This window comes from Pongo abelii, chromosome 22 (assembly GCF_028885655.2).
Source record: "Pongo abelii isolate AG06213 chromosome 22, NHGRI_mPonAbe1-v2.0_pri, whole genome shotgun sequence".
In the NCBI taxonomy this organism is placed as follows: Eukaryota; Metazoa; Chordata; class Mammalia; order Primates; family Hominidae; genus Pongo; species Pongo abelii.
The window spans coordinates 22,336,943-22,358,920 of NC_072007.2; the positions used below are offsets into that span (position 1 = coordinate 22,336,943).

Sequence of the window (21,978 nt, forward strand, 5' to 3'; positions counted from 1 at the left end):
TGAAGTCAAGAGTCTGAGATCAGCCCGGACAACATCGTGAAACTCCATCTCTACTAAAAACACAAAAATTAGCCAGGTGTGGTGGTGCGTGCCTGTAATCCCAGCTACTCGGGAGGCTGAGGCAGGAGAATCACTTGAACCCAGGAGGTGGAAGTTGCAGTGAGCCAAGATCGTGCCACTGCACTACAACCTGGGCTGCAGACTAGTAAGACTGCATTTCAAAAAAAAAAGAAGAAGAAGAAGAAAAAAGACAAATAAATGAAGGGTAAGTAAATAATATAATAGGCAGGCTTCAAATAGCTTACCATCTTCTGTAGATTGTACAGAAATAATCCTTCTCTTTGGGATGTATGGTTTTGAAATAATCTAGAAGAAAAACACAATAGGTTTAAGAATAACATGGAGCAATTTAAATAATGATAATAGCCACCATTACTACATGATCTAACAGAAAAAAATATACACGTTGAAGTCACTCATACGTAGATTCAAACCCCAAGTCTGCCATTTACTTATCTACATATTCACATGGGATGATGATTATGATTGGTGATACAGATATTCTCAAAATGTTACTCCTTTCAACCCCAGTTGATTATTATACAAATACTATGATATCCATTAGTATCTTTCATTAACCACAACAAACTGGGACAAAAATTTACTCCTATGTAATTTACAGTATTACTGAACAAAACTAATAATAAAAAGTCAATAATCACTTTATTTTTCAAAATATTTATGCATGATATATAGTTGTGTGAATTACTTTCTGTGGGAAAAAATGTGAGAATGTAGTTTTTAGTAGTACTATATTTAAATGAGCTAGCGTCGGAAACAGTATAAGTTGCTTCTATTCTGTGTGTCAAAAGCTAAAAACAAATTATTGTATAACTTCAGCTCCTTCCAAAAAAGACAGAACAAAGCAACCGTCCACCTTATGGAGCAGTGATTCATGAATGAAGGCCACACATAGCTACTAAACACAAAGCTGTAACTAAGTATCCTGACAACAGAAACAGAGGTGAAATGAAAGAATAGACACTAAAGACATGCGGTCTGCAAGGAAAAAGTTAGACTGAGGTAAATCATTTTTAAACAAACGGGAAGGAGGGAGAAACAAAGAAAAAAAGAGACATGACCAGTCAATCAAATATGAGCTTAAAAGAAAAGCTTGCATTCATAATATATGCCTAATAATACTGGTTAGCATTTACTCGACAATTTGTTTTGTGTAAATACTTATGTAATAAAGAGTTTCATTTGTTTACTATAAAATAACACATCCCAAGAGTTAACCATGATCATTCACCTGAAAGCTGAAACATTTTTACTACACAGAGAGAGACAGACAGACCGAGAGGGGAAAAAAAAAAAACAAAACAAAACAATAAAATTCCAGCAACTTCACACGTGGAGAAAGAATTTTTATTCAGAATTCGAAAGAGTAATGTATGTCCTGAAAAATATGTATTTAGTAGAACATGGTTGCGGCTTTAAAAATTTAAGAAAATTTAATCTAAAATCCTAATCCAAGCTTCCAGTTGGAAGATATTAGAAAACACGCTGTATCCACCTTTCCTATTTCCTTTCCATCTTTTCTAAATTTTATTTTCTTCTATATGACATATTTTCTCAACATAACTCACCTCAACTTATACATTCTCAACATTACAAGAAAAGATAAATTCAAAACATTCAAGAAATTTAATAGATTTAATTATTAGATATCTTAGGCGTATTATGTCACCTGTAACATTCCATTATAAAAAAGCCCATTTGCCTGGTTGTTGATTCACATTAAAAACTAATTAAATGTTTCTTACATGCCAGACATTATTCTGGGTACTCCAGGATACATACAAATAGGTTTTCTAGCTTCAAGTGGCTCACAGTAATGCAGGAGTTTTACAAGTATTTTTTCAATAACAGCACAAAAGCCTCTGACATTTAAAATTTAGAATGCGATACAAAGACCCTGAGTAGATTTTTTTTTTTTTATTACAATGCACAAACCTTGTGAAATTAAAGTCTGACCTTAGGAAAATGAAGAGTCTCTGCTTATCAAACAGGTTATTTTAAACAAAACGCATATTCTTCAATTAGATAAAGAGTTTAAAGTATACTCTTAGTAAAAAGGACCCGGAAAACACAGTGTAAACCCTCTCTAACACAGATTTGACAACAGAATTTAAATTTCTAATCTTCCACAACTTTTTAAAATTAGAGATAAGCTCTTGCTCTATTGCCAAGCTTGGTCTTAAACTCCTGGGCTCAAGAAATTCTCCTGGCTTGATCTCTTGAATAGGTGGGACTACAGGCACATGATACCATGTCTAGTTAAATTTCCACAATTTCTAATATTACTTCACTCTAATTATAGAACCAAGAATAAAAATAAAGAAATAGCTCTCTGCAAAAATACTGTATGATGTTAAAATAGGTGTACAAGAAATAAAAAGAAACTATATGCTATGTGTAACAGGGTGATTCCATGATTCCCATAATAAGTCATCTGATGTAACAAAGATTCACTTAAACAGAGGTATTATTAGTCATACTCATATGATATACAACTCAAAGTAAAAACACTTACTCAGATAAGCCTAGACCAAAATTTGCATCTCCTCTATTGTGGGAAAGCGTTCCCGAACAACATTTTTCTGTCACTGTGCATTTTCCAGCAATTTTTTTTTTTCAGGTCACACCTCTCAAAGTATTTATCAACTATTTCTTATTTGCCAAAGTAAAAAAAACTTAAAATTAACCCCTCCCATTTCTTTAAAATGGTTATCTCTAATAAAAGTTTTAATACTAACATAAAACAACGATAGGTAGACAACTGCTAAGTTTTAGAAGAAAATAATATAAAACATGAGATTCAGAGTGAGAAAATTAATTTCACAAGACAGTACTCTACCTCAGATTCCAAAGCAAACTCATCCTCTGTCACAGGCTGTACAACAGTATCCGGTCTGTAGAGACTCCTACGGAGCAAAAAGATACAACAAAAACGAGCACGTTCATTTCTTAAAAGAAAACAAAAACCGTCAGTCTATACATGCATGTCCCCTCCAAAAAAAAATGGTAAAACAAAGTCTGAGGAAACTCAGTTATCTGCATATTAAATAATATTTCCTGGTATAATTAAGATATGGCTTCCATTTTAGAAAACATTTCAGTTACCTATTTCTGCCTCCACCTCTCCCAAACTATGAAATATCCAATGCAGACTCACCCTTAAACCCGTAACAAATACTGACAGGCATTATAACGGCACGGCCAGACAATAATTTGTCCTTATAAACTATCTACCCTAAAGGCTAAACTGAAAATCCAGTTGATATCTGACACAACTTTTCTTACTGAACTGGAGTAAACCTGATAACCTAAAACAAGGCAGAAAAGGCACCGTCTCTTCTCCATTATCTACTTCTGATTCAAAGACTAATCTGTGTCACTGGAAAATGAGAGTCTTGGATCTTCAGCATGTGAGCTACTTAAAGAGGGCCCACTGATTCTCTTCACCCTAGAACACTGCAGGGGGCCCCCTGAAACACTGCAAATGTTTGAAAGCTGAGTGTACAAAAGTCAAAGTACAAACGTATATGTTGTTAGGTTGTTATTGGGAATATCCTTCACAGAAGATTAAAACATTAGAAATTTTAAAATCCAATTATTGTCATTATATAGATCCTGCCTTATTCAGATCCACAAAAACCAGCAAGCTTAAGAACCTTCATAGACACTCAGATACCCAAGAGAGAGACTGCTGGAAAAGTCGCCCTCCTAAGTACTTATAGCTCCATTTCATTCATCACTATCTAAATATCTTCCTTCCTATGGGCTCCCACTTCTGGATCCCTCTTCTGCAGGGATCCGTGGCAATCTCCAATCTACATCTTCAGCCTAGGAAAGCCCAGATTCCTCAAAAGATGGGCTAACATAATTGAGAGTAGGAGCTCTCTATTCCTCTGCTTCTGGAAAGTAAGTTAGTCTCAGTCATCCACCCCAAGCATACGCATGTTACCAACTACCCAAAGGAAGCTTCACTGCTGGTTTGCCGGCCAATCCTACATTTGCCCTACCCTACATGTACATGAGAGAATTGAGAAAAGAGTCAGAAAAAAAGAGACATCCACCCTGGGTCACAGATCCATGTACTTAAGCAATCTCCAGCTCCCTAGTTCTTGAGGGATTCTAAGCCCTCTGTAAGCTGGGATGGAAGAAGATGATACCACATTCCTATCTGCTCCGGAGACCCTTTCCAGTGGCTCAAATTCTTTTAACATTTTTCAATAAAACCTTGAAGTTTGTCAGTTCCTCCAGTTAAACAAACAAAAAGGCAGCACCCTCTTCAGAACTCCTTGAACGCCGTATTCTAATATGCCTTTCTTGATAGCTCCCAACATCCTGTGTTTTCAATTCCCTTATCTTTATCAAACTTGCATTAAACCAAATATTCAGATTTTTTCCTAAAACCCTCATTTCTATCCAACTAAGAGTTTGTTTCTCTTCAAATTTGGCTGTCCCCTGCAAATTCCATTCTTATGCACTTTCATTGGGTTCAACAGCTCATTCCATTCTCCTCCTCTTCCACCGTGTTCACTAGAGCCACTCCCTCTTTCTAAAACTAAAATCACTCAGTGACAGAATGATGTAAAAGAAGACTGGGTTTTGAACTAAGAAACCTGAGTGCAATTCTCATTTCTCTGATTTACTGTATCCAAATAATTTTCTCCCTTTGAGTTTCAGGTTCTCCACCTGAACAAACCACTTGATCAGGATGATAAGCAAGGATTCAAGTACTAGAGGATATTTTGTTTAGTCTCCAGGATTTCTTAACATTCTGAAACTCTATGCACCTCTGATTTTGTCTGTAGGAAAACGGGGAATATTTAGCGGCTGTTCACGAAAACTATAATAGAAGATCATAAGAAAAACAGAAGAGAAGTAAAAAGAAATCAAGAAAATATTACTAAAATGTCATAGAAGGAAAATAAAAGAATCCAGAGAATAAGAAAAAGCTTCAGCAAACTAGGCAGGGTACTCACTTAAAGAGAAAACCTAACTGGGTAGGCAGTAAGTAGAGAAATGAATTAGAAATATCCTTTTAATATATGCTAAATATAGTTAACATCACATGGACTATATTTAGATATTCGCCAAGCACAGTAAGAGAGTATTTTTCTGGCATTGGCTTGGTCTTGCTTTATGAAAAACTTAGGGTCCTGTGGCCACAGATAACTGATATCTGCCTTTAAAACGCTGATGGTTAAAAAAAAAAAAAAAGAATATGGTTACCACTGCCATTTCCAAAATATTTGGACAAACTTTTGGAGTAGCCAGGCTTCTAAGGAACACTTAGAAGTCAATGCATAACAAAATGACTCAGAGAGTCAATGCATAACAAAATGTGACTTTCTGAATTGATCTGATTTAAATCAGTACCACGATCCCATTGCTGCATAGATCTCTATCCACTTCTGCTTAGGGGCAAAAGAAGTGATTTCAGAGCCAGGCAGGATGATGGTCCAATCTTGGGTTGGCTACCTGTTTACTGTGGAATCATGAGTCAATATTTCAACCTCATTAAAGCAGAGTTGCCTAATTAGTAAAAATGCAATAATAGCACAAATAGTTTGTAAAGCTGTGTGAAGATGACATGACATGATAAACGTTAAGCATGTAATATGGTGTCTAGCACAGAGTAGAACACTAAACAGATACTAGTTTCTCTTCTCTCTATTCACTTAGTTAAACATATCAATTTAAAAAATCTGTGAAATCATACCTGTGAAAACACTCTTTAGTAGGAGGAGGCACTATTAAACAAAAAAGTAAAATGCATTTTAAATCAACAATAGAAAACTACAGAATATTAAAAACATAAAAGAGCACAGTGGCTTGTTCCTACAATCTTAGCTACTCAGAAGGCTGAGGCAGAAGTATCACTTGAGAAGCCCAGGAGTTTGAGACCAGCCTGGCCAACATAGAAAGACCCTATCCTTATGATGATGATGATAATAATAATAATAATAATAATAATAATAATAATACAGAAGGCCTGGCACGGTGGCTCATGCCTGTAATCCTAGCAGTTTGGGAGGCCGAGGTGGGTTGATCGCTTGAAGTCAAGAGTCTGAGATCAGCCCGGACAACATCGTGAAACTCCATCTCTACTAAAAACACAAAAATTAGCCAGGTGTGGTGGTGCGTGCCTGTAATCCCAGCTACTCGGGAGGCTGAGGCAGGAGAATCACTTGAACCCAGGAGGTGGAAGTTGCAGTGAGCCAAGATCGTGCCACTGCACTACAACCTGGGCTGCAGACTAGTAAGACTGCATTTCAAAAAAAAAAGAAGAAGAAGAAGAAAAAAGACAAATAAATGAAGGGTAAGTAAATAATATAATAGGCAGGCTTCAAATAGCTTACCATCTTCTGTAGATTGTACAGAAATAATCCTTCTCTTTGGGATGTATGGTTTTGAAATAATCTAGAAGAAAAACACAATAGGTTTAAGAATAACATGGAGCAATTTAAATAATGATAATAGCCACCATTACTACATGATCTAACAGAAAAAAATATACACGTTGAAGTCACTCATACGTAGATTCAAACCCCAAGTCTGCCATTTACTTATCTACATATTCACATGGGATGATGATTATGATTGGTGATACAGATATTCTCAAAATGTTACTCCTTTCAACCCCAGTTGATTATTATACAAATACTATGATATCCATTAGTATCTTTCATTAACCACAACAAACTGGGACAAAAATTTACTCCTATGTAATTTACAGTATTACTGAACAAAACTAATAATAAAAAGTCAATAATCACTTTATTTTTCAAAATATTTATGCATGATATATAGTTGTGTGAATTACTTTCTGTGGGAAAAAATGTGAGAATGTAGTTTTTAGTAGTACTATATTTAAATGAGCTAGCGTCGGAAACAGTATAAGTTGCTTCTATTCTGTGTGTCAAAAGCTAAAAACAAATTATTGTATAACTTCAGCTCCTTCCAAAAAAGACAGAACAAAGCAACCGTCCACCTTATGGAGCAGTGATTCATGAATGAAGGCCACACATAGCTACTAAACACAAAGCTGTAACTAAGTATCCTGACAACAGAAACAGAGGTGAAATGAAAGAATAGACACTAAAGACATGCGGTCTGCAAGGAAAAAGTTAGACTGAGGTAAATCATTTTTAAACAAACGGGAAGGAGGGAGAAACAAAGAAAAAAAGAGACATGACCAGTCAATCAAATATGAGCTTAAAAGAAAAGCTTGCATTCATAATATATGCCTAATAATACTGGTTAGCATTTACTCGACAATTTGTTTTGTGTAAATACTTATGTAATAAAGAGTTTCATTTGTTTACTATAAAATAACACATCCCAAGAGTTAACCATGATCATTCACCTGAAAGCTGAAACATTTTTACTACACAGAGAGAGACAGACAGACCGAGAGGGGAAAAAAAAAAAACAAAACAAAACAATAAAATTCCAGCAACTTCACACGTGGAGAAAGAATTTTTATTCAGAATTCGAAAGAGTAATGTATGTCCTGAAAAATATGTATTTAGTAGAACATGGTTGCGGCTTTAAAAATTTAAGAAAATTTAATCTAAAATCCTAATCCAAGCTTCCAGTTGGAAGATATTAGAAAACACGCTGTATCCACCTTTCCTATTTCCTTTCCATCTTTTCTAAATTTTATTTTCTTCTATATGACATATTTTCTCAACATAACTCACCTCAACTTATACATTCTCAACATTACAAGAAAAGATAAATTCAAAACATTCAAGAAATTTAATAGATTTAATTATTAGATATCTTAGGCGTATTATGTCACCTGTAACATTCCATTATAAAAAAGCCCATTTGCCTGGTTGTTGATTCACATTAAAAACTAATTAAATGTTTCTTACATGCCAGACATTATTCTGGGTACTCCAGGATACATACAAATAGGTTTTCTAGCTTCAAGTGGCTCACAGTAATGCAGGAGTTTTACAAGTATTTTTTCAATAACAGCACAAAAGCCTCTGACATTTAAAATTTAGAATGCGATACAAAGACCCTGAGTAGATTTTTTTTTTTTTATTACAATGCACAAACCTTGTGAAATTAAAGTCTGACCTTAGGAAAATGAAGAGTCTCTGCTTATCAAACAGGTTATTTTAAACAAAACGCATATTCTTCAATTAGATAAAGAGTTTAAAGTATACTCTTAGTAAAAAGGACCCGGAAAACACAGTGTAAACCCTCTCTAACACAGATTTGACAACAGAATTTAAATTTCTAATCTTCCACAACTTTTTAAAATTAGAGATAAGCTCTTGCTCTATTGCCAAGCTTGGTCTTAAACTCCTGGGCTCAAGAAATTCTCCTGGCTTGATCTCTTGAATAGGTGGGACTACAGGCACATGATACCATGTCTAGTTAAATTTCCACAATTTCTAATATTACTTCACTCTAATTATAGAACCAAGAATAAAAATAAAGAAATAGCTCTCTGCAAAAATACTGTATGATGTTAAAATAGGTGTACAAGAAATAAAAAGAAACTATATGCTATGTGTAACAGGGTGATTCCATGATTCCCATAATAAGTCATCTGATGTAACAAAGATTCACTTAAACAGAGGTATTATTAGTCATACTCATATGATATACAACTCAAAGTAAAAACACTTACTCAGATAAGCCTAGACCAAAATTTGCATCTCCTCTATTGTGGGAAAGCGTTCCCGAACAACATTTTTCTGTCACTGTGCATTTTCCAGCAATTTTTTTTTTTCAGGTCACACCTCTCAAAGTATTTATCAACTATTTCTTATTTGCCAAAGTAAAAAAAACTTAAAATTAACCCCTCCCATTTCTTTAAAATGGTTATCTCTAATAAAAGTTTTAATACTAACATAAAACAACGATAGGTAGACAACTGCTAAGTTTTAGAAGAAAATAATATAAAACATGAGATTCAGAGTGAGAAAATTAATTTCACAAGACAGTACTCTACCTCAGATTCCAAAGCAAACTCATCCTCTGTCACAGGCTGTACAACAGTATCCGGTCTGTAGAGACTCCTACGGAGCAAAAAGATACAACAAAAACGAGCACGTTCATTTCTTAAAAGAAAACAAAAACCGTCAGTCTATACATGCATGTCCCCTCCAAAAAAAAATGGTAAAACAAAGTCTGAGGAAACTCAGTTATCTGCATATTAAATAATATTTCCTGGTATAATTAAGATATGGCTTCCATTTTAGAAAACATTTCAGTTACCTATTTCTGCCTCCACCTCTCCCAAACTATGAAATATCCAATGCAGACTCACCCTTAAACCCGTAACAAATACTGACAGGCATTATAACGGCACGGCCAGACAATAATTTGTCCTTATAAACTATCTACCCTAAAGGCTAAACTGAAAATCCAGTTGATATCTGACACAACTTTTCTTACTGAACTGGAGTAAACCTGATAACCTAAAACAAGGCAGAAAAGGCACCGTCTCTTCTCCATTATCTACTTCTGATTCAAAGACTAATCTGTGTCACTGGAAAATGAGAGTCTTGGATCTTCAGCATGTGAGCTACTTAAAGAGGGCCCACTGATTCTCTTCACCCTAGAACACTGCAGGGGGCCCCCTGAAACACTGCAAATGTTTGAAAGCTGAGTGTACAAAAGTCAAAGTACAAACGTATATGTTGTTAGGTTGTTATTGGGAATATCCTTCACAGAAGATTAAAACATTAGAAATTTTAAAATCCAATTATTGTCATTATATAGATCCTGCCTTATTCAGATCCACAAAAACCAGCAAGCTTAAGAACCTTCATAGACACTCAGATACCCAAGAGAGAGACTGCTGGAAAAGTCGCCCTCCTAAGTACTTATAGCTCCATTTCATTCATCACTATCTAAATATCTTCCTTCCTATGGGCTCCCACTTCTGGATCCCTCTTCTGCAGGGATCCGTGGCAATCTCCAATCTACATCTTCAGCCTAGGAAAGCCCAGATTCCTCAAAAGATGGGCTAACATAATTGAGAGTAGGAGCTCTCTATTCCTCTGCTTCTGGAAAGTAAGTTAGTCTCAGTCATCCACCCCAAGCATACGCATGTTACCAACTACCCAAAGGAAGCTTCACTGCTGGTTTGCCGGCCAATCCTACATTTGCCCTACCCTACATGTACATGAGAGAATTGAGAAAAGAGTCAGAAAAAAAGAGACATCCACCCTGGGTCACAGATCCATGTACTTAAGCAATCTCCAGCTCCCTAGTTCTTGAGGGATTCTAAGCCCTCTGTAAGCTGGGATGGAAGAAGATGATACCACATTCCTATCTGCTCCGGAGACCCTTTCCAGTGGCTCAAATTCTTTTAACATTTTTCAATAAAACCTTGAAGTTTGTCAGTTCCTCCAGTTAAACAAACAAAAAGGCAGCACCCTCTTCAGAACTCCTTGAACGCCGTATTCTAATATGCCTTTCTTGATAGCTCCCAACATCCTGTGTTTTCAATTCCCTTATCTTTATCAAACTTGCATTAAACCAAATATTCAGATTTTTTCCTAAAACCCTCATTTCTATCCAACTAAGAGTTTGTTTCTCTTCAAATTTGGCTGTCCCCTGCAAATTCCATTCTTATGCACTTTCATTGGGTTCAACAGCTCATTCCATTCTCCTCCTCTTCCACCGTGTTCACTAGAGCCACTCCCTCTTTCTAAAACTAAAATCACTCAGTGACAGAATGATGTAAAAGAAGACTGGGTTTTGAACTAAGAAACCTGAGTGCAATTCTCATTTCTCTGATTTACTGTATCCAAATAATTTTCTCCCTTTGAGTTTCAGGTTCTCCACCTGAACAAACCACTTGATCAGGATGATAAGCAAGGATTCAAGTACTAGAGGATATTTTGTTTAGTCTCCAGGATTTCTTAACATTCTGAAACTCTATGCACCTCTGATTTTGTCTGTAGGAAAACGGGGAATATTTAGCGGCTGTTCACGAAAACTATAATAGAAGATCATAAGAAAAACAGAAGAGAAGTAAAAAGAAATCAAGAAAATATTACTAAAATGTCATAGAAGGAAAATAAAAGAATCCAGAGAATAAGAAAAAGCTTCAGCAAACTAGGCAGGGTACTCACTTAAAGAGAAAACCTAACTGGGTAGGCAGTAAGTAGAGAAATGAATTAGAAATATCCTTTTAATATATGCTAAATATAGTTAACATCACATGGACTATATTTAGATATTCGCCAAGCACAGTAAGAGAGTATTTTTCTGGCATTGGCTTGGTCTTGCTTTATGAAAAACTTAGGGTCCTGTGGCCACAGATAACTGATATCTGCCTTTAAAACGCTGATGGTTAAAAAAAAAAAAAAGTAATATGGTTACCACTGCCATTTCCAAAATATTTGGACAAACTTTTGGAGTAGCCAGGCTTCTAAGGAACACTTAGAAGTCAATGCATAACAAAATGACTCAGAGAGTCAATGCATAACAAAATGTGACTTTCTGAATTGATCTGATTTAAATCAGTACCACGATCCCATTGCTGCATAGATCTCTATCCACTTCTGCTTAGGGGCAAAAGAAGTGATTTCAGAGCCAGGCAGGATGATGGTCCAATCTTGGGTTGGCTACCTGTTTACTGTGGAATCATGAGTCAATATTTCAACCTCATTAAAGCAGAGTTGCCTAATTAGTAAAAATGCAATAATAGCACAAATAGTTTGTAAAGCTGTGTGAAGATGACATGACATGATAAACGTTAAGCATGTAATATGGTGTCTAGCACAGAGTAGAACACTAAACAGATACTAGTTTCTCTTCTCTCTATTCACTTAGTTAAACATATCAATTTAAAAAATCTGTGAAATCATACCTGTGAAAACACTCTTTAGTAGGAGGAGGCACTATTAAACAAAAAAGTAAAATGCATTTTAAATCAACAATAGAAAACTACAGAATATTAAAAACATAAAAGAGCACAGTGGCTTGTTCCTACAATCTTAGCTACTCAGAAGGCTGAGGCAGAAGTATCACTTGAGAAGCCCAGGAGTTTGAGACCAGCCTGGCCAACATAGAAAGACCCTATCCTTATGATGATGATGATAATAATAATAATAATAATAATAATAATAATAATACAGAAGGCCTGGCACGGTGGCTCATGCCTGTAATCCTAGCAGTTTGGGAGGCCGAGGTGGGTTGATCGCTTGAAGTCAAGAGTCTGAGATCAGCCCGGACAACATCGTGAAACTCCATCTCTACTAAAAACACAAAAATTAGCCAGGTGTGGTGGTGCGTGCCTGTAATCCCAGCTACTCGGGAGGCTGAGGCAGGAGAATCACTTGAACCCAGGAGGTGGAAGTTGCAGTGAGCCAAGATCGTGCCACTGCACTACAACCTGGGCTGCAGACTAGTAAGACTGCATTTCAAAAAAAAAAGAAGAAGAAGAAGAAAAAAGACAAATAAATGAAGGGTAAGTAAATAATATAATAGGCAGGCTTCAAATAGCTTACCATCTTCTGTAGATTGTACAGAAATAATCCTTCTCTTTGGGATGTATGGTTTTGAAATAATCTAGAAGAAAAACACAATAGGTTTAAGAATAACATGGAGCAATTTAAATAATGATAATAGCCACCATTACTACATGATCTAACAGAAAAAAATATACACGTTGAAGTCACTCATACGTAGATTCAAACCCCAAGTCTGCCATTTACTTATCTACATATTCACATGGGATGATGATTATGATTGGTGATACAGATATTCTCAAAATGTTACTCCTTTCAACCCCAGTTGATTATTATACAAATACTATGATATCCATTAGTATCTTTCATTAACCACAACAAACTGGGACAAAAATTTACTCCTATGTAATTTACAGTATTACTGAACAAAACTAATAATAAAAAGTCAATAATCACTTTATTTTTCAAAATATTTATGCATGATATATAGTTGTGTGAATTACTTTCTGTGGGAAAAAATGTGAGAATGTAGTTTTTAGTAGTACTATATTTAAATGAGCTAGCGTCGGAAACAGTATAAGTTGCTTCTATTCTGTGTGTCAAAAGCTAAAAACAAATTATTGTATAACTTCAGCTCCTTCCAAAAAAGACAGAACAAAGCAACCGTCCACCTTATGGAGCAGTGATTCATGAATGAAGGCCACACATAGCTACTAAACACAAAGCTGTAACTAAGTATCCTGACAACAGAAACAGAGGTGAAATGAAAGAATAGACACTAAAGACATGCGGTCTGCAAGGAAAAAGTTAGACTGAGGTAAATCATTTTTAAACAAACGGGAAGGAGGGAGAAACAAAGAAAAAAAGAGACATGACCAGTCAATCAAATATGAGCTTAAAAGAAAAGCTTGCATTCATAATATATGCCTAATAATACTGGTTAGCATTTACTCGACAATTTGTTTTGTGTAAATACTTATGTAATAAAGAGTTTCATTTGTTTACTATAAAATAACACATCCCAAGAGTTAACCATGATCATTCACCTGAAAGCTGAAATATTTTTACTACACAGAGAGAGACAGACAGACCGAGAGGGGAAAAAAAAAAAAAAACAAAACAATAAAATTCCAGCAACTTCACACGTGGAGAAAGAATTTTTATTCAGAATTCGAAAGAGTAATGTATGTCCTGAAAAATATGTATTTAGTAGAACATGGTTGCGGCTTTAAAAATTTAAGAAAATTTAATCTAAAATCCTAATCCAAGCTTCCAGTTGGAAGATATTAGAAAACACGCTGTATCCACCTTTCCTATTTCCTTTCCATCTTTTCTAAATTTTATTTTCTTCTATATGACATATTTTCTCAACATAACTCACCTCAACTTATACATTCTCAACATTACAAGAAAAGATAAATTCAAAACATTCAAGAAATTTAATAGATTTAATTATTAGATATCTTAGGCGTATTATGTCACCTGTAACATTCCATTATAAAAAAGCCCATTTGCCTGGTTGTTGATTCACATTAAAAACTAATTAAATGTTTCTTACATGCCAGACATTATTCTGGGTACTCCAGGATACATACAAATAGGTTTTCTAGCTTCAAGTGGCTCACAGTAATGCAGGAGTTTTACAAGTATTTTTTCAATAACAGCACAAAAGCCTCTGACATTTAAAATTTAGAATGCGATACAAAGACCCTGAGTAGATTTTTTTTTTTTTATTACAATGCACAAACCTTGTGAAATTAAAGTCTGACCTTAGGAAAATGAAGAGTCTCTGCTTATCAAACAGGTTATTTTAAACAAAACGCATATTCTTCAATTAGATAAAGAGTTTAAAGTATACTCTTAGTAAAAAGGACCCGGAAAACACAGTGTAAACCCTCTCTAACACAGATTTGACAACAGAATTTAAATTTCTAATCTTCCACAACTTTTTAAAATTAGAGATAAGCTCTTGCTCTATTGCCAAGCTTGGTCTTAAACTCCTGGGCTCAAGAAATTCTCCTGGCTTGATCTCTTGAATAGGTGGGACTACAGGCACATGATACCATGTCTAGTTAAATTTCCACAATTTCTAATATTACTTCACTCTAATTATAGAACCAAGAATAAAAATAAAGAAATAGCTCTCTGCAAAAATACTGTATGATGTTAAAATAGGTGTACAAGAAATAAAAAGAAACTATATGCTATGTGTAACAGGGTGATTCCATGATTCCCATAATAAGTCATCTGATGTAACAAAGATTCACTTAAACAGAGGTATTATTAGTCATACTCATATGATATACAACTCAAAGTAAAAACACTTACTCAGATAAGCCTAGACCAAAATTTGCATCTCCTCTATTGTGGGAAAGCGTTCCCGAACAACATTTTTCTGTCACTGTGCATTTTCCAGCAATTTTTTTTTTTCAGGTCACACCTCTCAAAGTATTTATCAACTATTTCTTATTTGCCAAAGTAAAAAAAACTTAAAATTAACCCCTCCCATTTCTTTAAAATGGTTATCTCTAATAAAAGTTTTAATACTAACATAAAACAACGATAGGTAGACAACTGCTAAGTTTTAGAAGAAAATAATATAAAACATGAGATTCAGAGTGAGAAAATTAATTTCACAAGACAGTACTCTACCTCAGATTCCAAAGCAAACTCATCCTCTGTCACAGGCTGTACAACAGTATCCGGTCTGTAGAGACTCCTATGGAGCAAAAAGATACAACAAAAACGAGCACGTTCATTTCTTAAAAGAAAACAAAAACCGTCAGTCTATACATGCATGTCCCCTCCAAAAAAAAATGGTAAAACAAAGTCTGAGGAAACTCAGTTATCTGCATATTAAATAATATTTCCTGGTATAATTAAGATATGGCTTCCATTTTAGAAAACATTTCAGTTACCTATTTCTGCCTCCACCTCTCCCAAACTATGAAATATCCAATGCAGACTCACCCTTAAACCCGTAACAAATACTGACAGGCATTATAACGGCACGGCCAGACAATAATTTGTCCTTATAAACTATCTACCCTAAAGGCTAAACTGAAAATCCAGTTGATATCTGACACAACTTTTCTTACTGAACTGGAGTAAACCTGATAACCTAAAACAAGGCAGAAAAGGCACCGTCTCTTCTCCATTATCTACTTCTGATTCAAAGACTAATCTGTGTCACTGGAAAATGAGAGTCTTGGATCTTCAGCATGTGAGCTACTTAAAGAGGGCCCACTGATTCTCTTCACCCTAGAACACTGCAGGGGGCCCCCTGAAACACTGCAAATGTTTGAAAGCTGAGTGTACAAAAGTCAAAGTACAAACGTATATGTTGTTAGGTTGTTATTGGGAATATCCTTCACAGAAGATTAAAACATTAGAAATTTTAAAATCCAATTATTGTCATTATATAGATCCTGCCTTATTCAGATCCACAAAAACCAGCAAGCTTAAGAACCTTCATAGACACTCAGATACCCAAGAGAGAGACTGCTGGAAAAGTCGCCCTCCTAAGTACTTATAGCTCCATTTCATTCATCACTATCTAAATATCTTCCTTCCTATGGGCTCCCACTTCTGGATCCCTCTTCTGCAGGGATCCGTGGCAATCTCCAATCTACATCTTCAGCCTAGGAAAGCCCAGATTCCTCAAAAGATGGGCTAACATAATTGAGAGTAGGAGCTCTCTATTCCTCTGCTTCTGGAAAGTAAGTTAGTCTCAGTCATCCACCCCAAGCATACGCATGTTACCAACTACCCAAAGGAAGCTTCACTGCTGGTTTGCCGGCCAATCCTACATTTGCCCTACCCTACATGTACATGGGAGAATTGAGAAAAGAGTCAGAAAAAAAGAGACATCCACCCTGGGTCACAGATCCATGTACTTAAGCAATCTCCAGCTCCCTAGTTCTTGAGGGATTCTAAGCCCTCTGTAAGCTGGGATGGAAGAAGATGATACCACATTCCTATCTGCTCCGGAGACCCTTTCCAGTGGCTCAAATTCTTTTAACATTTTTCAATAAAACCTTGAAGTTTGTCAGTTCCTCCAGTTAAACAAACAAAAAGGCAGCACCCTCTTCAGAACTCCTTGAACGCCGTATTCTAATATGCCTTTCTTGATAGCTCCCAACATCCTGTGTTTTCAATTCCCTTATCTTTATCAAACTTGCATTAAACCAAATATTCAGATTTTTTCCTAAAACCCTCATTTCTATCCAACTAAGAGTTTGTTTCTCTTCAAATTTGGCTGTCCCCTGCAAATTCCATTCTTATGCACTTTCATTGGGTTCAACAGCTCATTCCATTCTCCTCCTCTTCCACCGTGTTCACTAGAGCCACTCCCTCTTTCTAAAACTAAAATCACTCAGTGACAGAATGATGTAAAAGAAGACTGGGTTTTGAACTAAGAAACCTGAGTGCAATTCTCATTTCTCTGATTTACTGTATCCAAATAATTTTCTCCCTTTGAGTTTCAGGTTCTCCACCTGAACAAACCACTTGATCAGGATGATAAGCAAGGATTCAAGTACTAGAGGATATTTTGTTTAGTCTCCAGGATTTCTTAACATTCTGAAACTCTATGCACCTCTGATTTTGCCTGTAGGAAAACGGGGAATATTTAGCGGCTGTTCACGAAAACTATAATAGAAGATCATAAGAAAAACAGAAGAGAAGTAAAAAGAAATCAAGAAAATATTACTAAAATGTCATAGAAGGAAAATAAAAGAATCCAGAGAATAAGAAAAAGCTTCAGCAAACTAGGCAGGGTACTCACTTAAAGAGAAAACCTAACTGGGTAGGCAGTAAGTAGAGAAATGAATTAGAAATATCCTTTTAATATATGCTAAATATAGTTAACATCACATGGACTATATTTAGATATTCGCCAAGCACAGTAAGAGAGTATTTTTCTGGCATTGGCTTGGTCTTGCTTTATGAAAAACTTAGGGTCCTGTGGCCACAGATAACTGATATCTGCCTTTAAAACGCTGATGGTTAAAAAAAAAAAAAAAGTAATATGGTTACCACTGCCATTTCCAAAATATTTGGACAAACTTTTGGAGTAGCCAGGCTTCTAAGGAACACTTAGAAGTCAATGCATAACAAAATGACTCAGAGAGTCAATGCATAACAAAATGTGACTTTCTGAATTGATCTGATTTAAATCAGTACCACGATCCCATTGCTGCATAGATCTCTATCCACTTCTGCTTAGGGGCAAAAGAAGTGATTTCAGAGCCAGGCAGGATGATGGTCCAATCTTGGGTTGGCTACCTGTTTACTGTGGAATCATGAGTCAATATTTCAACCTCATTAAAGCAGAGTTGCCTAATTAGTAAAAATGCAATAATAGCACAAATAGTTTGTAAAGCTGTGTGAAGATGACATGACATGATAAACGTTAAGCATGTAATATGGTGTCTAGCACAGAGTAGAACACTAAACAGATACTAGTTTCTCTTCTCTCTATTCACTTAGTTAAACATATCAATTTAAAAAATCTGTGAAATCATACCTGTGAAAACACTCTTTAGTAGGAGGAGGCACTATTAAACAAAAAAGTAAAATGCATTTTAAATCAACAATAGAAAACTACAGAATATTAAAAACATAAAAGAGCACAGTGGCTTGTTCCTACAATCTTAGCTACTCAGAAGGCTGAGGCAGAAGTATCACTTGAGAAGCCCAGGAGTTTGAGACCAGCCTGGCCAACATAGAAAGACCCTATCCTTATGATGATGATGATAATAATAATAATAATAATAATAATAATAATAATACAGAAGGCCTGGCACGGTGGCTCATGCCTGTAATCCTAGCAGTTTGGGAGGCCGAGGTGGGTTGATCGCTTGAAGTCAAGAGTCTGAGATCAGCCCGGACAACATCGTGAAACTCCATCTCTACTAAAAACACAAAAATTAGCCAGGTGTGGTGGTGCGTGCCTGTAATCCCAGCTACTCGGGAGGCTGAGGCAGGAGAATCACTTGAACCCAGGAGGTGGAAGTTGCAGTGAGCCAAGATCGTGCCACTGCACTACAACCTGGGCTGCAGACTAGTAAGACTGCATTTCAAAAAAAAAAGAAGAAGAAGAAGAAAAAAGACAAATAAATGAAGGGTAAGTAAATAATATAATAGGCAGGCTTCAAATAGCTTACCATCTTCTGTAGATTGTACAGAAATAATCCTTCTCTTTGGGATGTATGGTTTTGAAATAATCTAGAAGAAAAACACAATAGGTTTAAGAATAACATGGAGCAATTTAAATAATGATAATAGCCACCATTACTACATGATCTAACAGAAAAAAATATACACGTTGAAGTCACTCATACGTAGATTCAAACCCCAAGTCTGCCATTTACTTATCTACATATTCACATGGGATGATGATTATGATTGGTGATACAGATATTCTCAAAATGTTACTCCTTTCAACCCCAGTTGATTATTATACAAATACTATGATATCCATTAGTATCTTTCATTAACCACAACAAACTGGGACAAAAATTTACTCCTATGTAATTTACAGTATTACTGAACAAAACTAATAATAAAAAGTCAATAATCACTTTATTTTTCAAAATATTTATGCATGATATATAGTTGTGTGAATTACTTTCTGTGGGAAAAAATGTGAGAATGTAGTTTTTAGTAGTACTATATTTAAATGAGCTAGCGTCGGAAACAGTATAAGTTGCTTCTATTCTGTGTGTCAAAAGCTAAAAACAAATTATTGTATAACTTCAGCTCCTTCCAAAAAAGACAGAACAAAGCAACCGTCCACCTTATGGAGCAGTGATTCATGAATGAAGGCCACACATAGCTACTAAACACAAAGCTGTAACTAAGTATCCTGACAACAGAAACAGAGGTGAAATGAAAGAATAGACACTAAAGACATGCGGTCTGCAAGGAAAAAGTTAGACTGAGGTAAATCATTTTTAAACAAACGGGAAGGAGGGAGAAACAAAGAAAAAAAGAGACATGACCAGTCAATCAAATATGAGCTTAAAAGAAAAGCTTGCATTCATAATATATGCCTAATAATACTGGTTAGCATTTACTCGACAATTTGTTTTGTGTAAATACTTATGTAATAAAGAGTTTCATTTGTTTACTATAAAATAACACATCCCAAGAGTTAACCATGATCATTCACCTGAAAGCTGAAATATTTTTACTACACAGAGAGAGACAGACAGACCGAGAGGGGAAAAAAAAAAAAAAACAAAACAATAAAATTCCAGCAACTTCACACGTGGAGAAAGAATTTTTATTCAGAATTCGAAAGAGTAATGTATGTCCTGAAAAATATGTATTTAGTAGAACATGGTTGCGGCTTTAAAAATTTAAGAAAATTTAATCTAAAATCCTAATCCAAGCTTCCAGTTGGAAGATATTAGAAAACACGCTGTATCCACCTTTCCTATTTCCTTTCCATCTTTTCTAAATTTTATTTTCTTCTATATGACATATTTTCTCAACATAACTCACCTCAACTTATACATTCTCAACATTACAAGAAAAGATAAATTCAAAACATTCAAGAAATTTAATAGATTTAATTATTAGATATCTTAGGCGTATTATGTCACCTGTAACATTCCATTATAAAAAAGCCCATTTGCCTGGTTGTTGATTCACATTAAAAACTAATTAAATGTTTCTTACATGCCAGACATTATTCTGGGTACTCCAGGATACATACAAATAGGTTTTCTAGCTTCAAGTGGCTCACAGTAATGCAGGAGTTTTACAAGTATTTTTTCAATAACAGCACAAAAGCCTCTGACATTTAAAATTTAGAATGCGATACAAAGACCCTGAGTAGATTTTTTTTTTTTTATTACAATGCACAAACCTTGTGAAATTAAAGTCTGACCTTAGGAAAATGAAGAGTCTCTGCTTATCAAACAGGTTATTTTAAACAAAACGCATATTCTTCAATTAGATAAAGAGTTTAAAGTATACTCTTAGTAAAAAGGACCCGGAAAACACAGTGTAAACCCTCTCTAACACAGATTTGACAACAGAATTTAAATTTCTAATCTTCCACAACTTTTTAAAATTAGAGATAAGCTCTTGCTCTATTGCCAAGCTTGGTCTTAAACTCCTGGGCTCAAGAAATTCTCCTGGCTTGATCTCTTGAATAGGTGGGACTACAGGCACATGATACCATGTCTAGTTAAATTTCCACAATTTCTAATATTACTTCACTCTAATTATAGAACCAAGAATAAAAATAAAGAAATAGCTCTCTGCAAAAATACTGTATGATGTTAAAATAGGTGTACAAGAAATAAAAAGAAACTATATGCTATGTGTAACAGGGTGATTCCATGATTCCCATAATAAGTCATCTGATGTAACAAAGATTCACTTAAACAGAGGTATTATTAGTCATACTCATATGATATACAACTCAAAGTAAAAACACTTACTCAGATAAGCCTAGACCAAAATTTGCATCTCCTCTATTGTGGGAAAGCGTTCCCGAACAACATTTTTCTGTCACTGTGCATTTTCCAGCAATTTTTTTTTTTCAGGTCACACCTCTCAAAGTATTTATCAACTATTTCTTATTTGCCAAAGTAAAAAAAACTTAAAATTAACCCCTCCCATTTCTTTAAAATGGTTATCTCTAATAAAAGTTTTAATACTAACATAAAACAACGATAGGTAGACAACTGCTAAGTTTTAGAAGAAAATAATATAAAACATGAGATTCAGAGTGAGAAAATTAATTTCACAAGACAGTACTCTACCTCAGATTCCAAAGCAAACTCATCCTCTGTCACAGGCTGTACAACAGTATCCGGTCTGTAGAGACTCCTATGGAGCAAAAAGATACAACAAAAACGAGCACGTTCATTTCTTAAAAGAAAACAAAAACCGTCAGTCTATACATGCATGTCCCCTCCAAAAAAAAATGGTAAAACAAAGTCTGAGGAAACTCAGTTATCTGCATATTAAATAATATTTCCTGGTATAATTAAGATATGGCTTCCATTTTAGAAAACATTTCAGTTACCTATTTCTGCCTCCACCTCTCCCAAACTATGAAATATCCAATGCAGACTCACCCTTAAACCCGTAACAAATACTGACAGGCATTATAACGGCACGGCCAGACAATAATTTGTCCTTATAAACTATCTACCCTAAAGGCTAAACTGAAAATCCAGTTGATATCTGACACAACTTTTCTTACTGAACTGGAGTAAACCTGATAACCTAAAACAAGGCAGAAAAGGCACCGTCTCTTCTCCATTATCTACTTCTGATTCAAAGACTAATCTGTGTCACTGGAAAATGAGAGTCTTGGATCTTCAGCATGTGAGCTACTTAAAGAGGGCCCACTGATTCTCTTCACCCTAGAACACTGCAGGGGGCCCCCTGAAACACTGCAAATGTTTGAAAGCTGAGTGTACAAAAGTCA

The 21,978-nt window shown here is 35.3% G+C and overlaps 1 protein-coding gene across 1 annotated transcript in view; it reads right to left on the reverse strand.

Annotated features, from left to right (window-relative positions):
- The window catches only part of LOC100449147 (ankyrin repeat domain-containing protein 36A), a 201,127-nt gene that overhangs the window by 98,247 nt on the left and 80,902 nt on the right, over nucleotides 1-21,978 (reverse strand). Inside the window, exons 36-46 of the mRNA XM_063720846.1 lie at nucleotides 21,305-21,371; nucleotides 18,692-18,752; nucleotides 18,052-18,082; nucleotides 15,177-15,243; nucleotides 12,564-12,624; nucleotides 11,924-11,954; nucleotides 9,050-9,116; nucleotides 6,435-6,495; nucleotides 5,795-5,825; nucleotides 2,921-2,987; nucleotides 306-366 (exon numbers count right to left, since the gene is read on the reverse strand). Coding sequence (XP_063576916.1) covers nucleotides 306-366; nucleotides 2,921-2,987; nucleotides 5,795-5,825; nucleotides 6,435-6,495; nucleotides 9,050-9,116; nucleotides 11,924-11,954; nucleotides 12,564-12,624; nucleotides 15,177-15,243; nucleotides 18,052-18,082; nucleotides 18,692-18,752; nucleotides 21,305-21,371 — 605 coding nt within the window. The remainder of the gene's footprint in view (nucleotides 1-305; nucleotides 367-2,920; nucleotides 2,988-5,794; nucleotides 5,826-6,434; nucleotides 6,496-9,049; nucleotides 9,117-11,923; nucleotides 11,955-12,563; nucleotides 12,625-15,176; nucleotides 15,244-18,051; nucleotides 18,083-18,691; nucleotides 18,753-21,304; nucleotides 21,372-21,978) is intronic.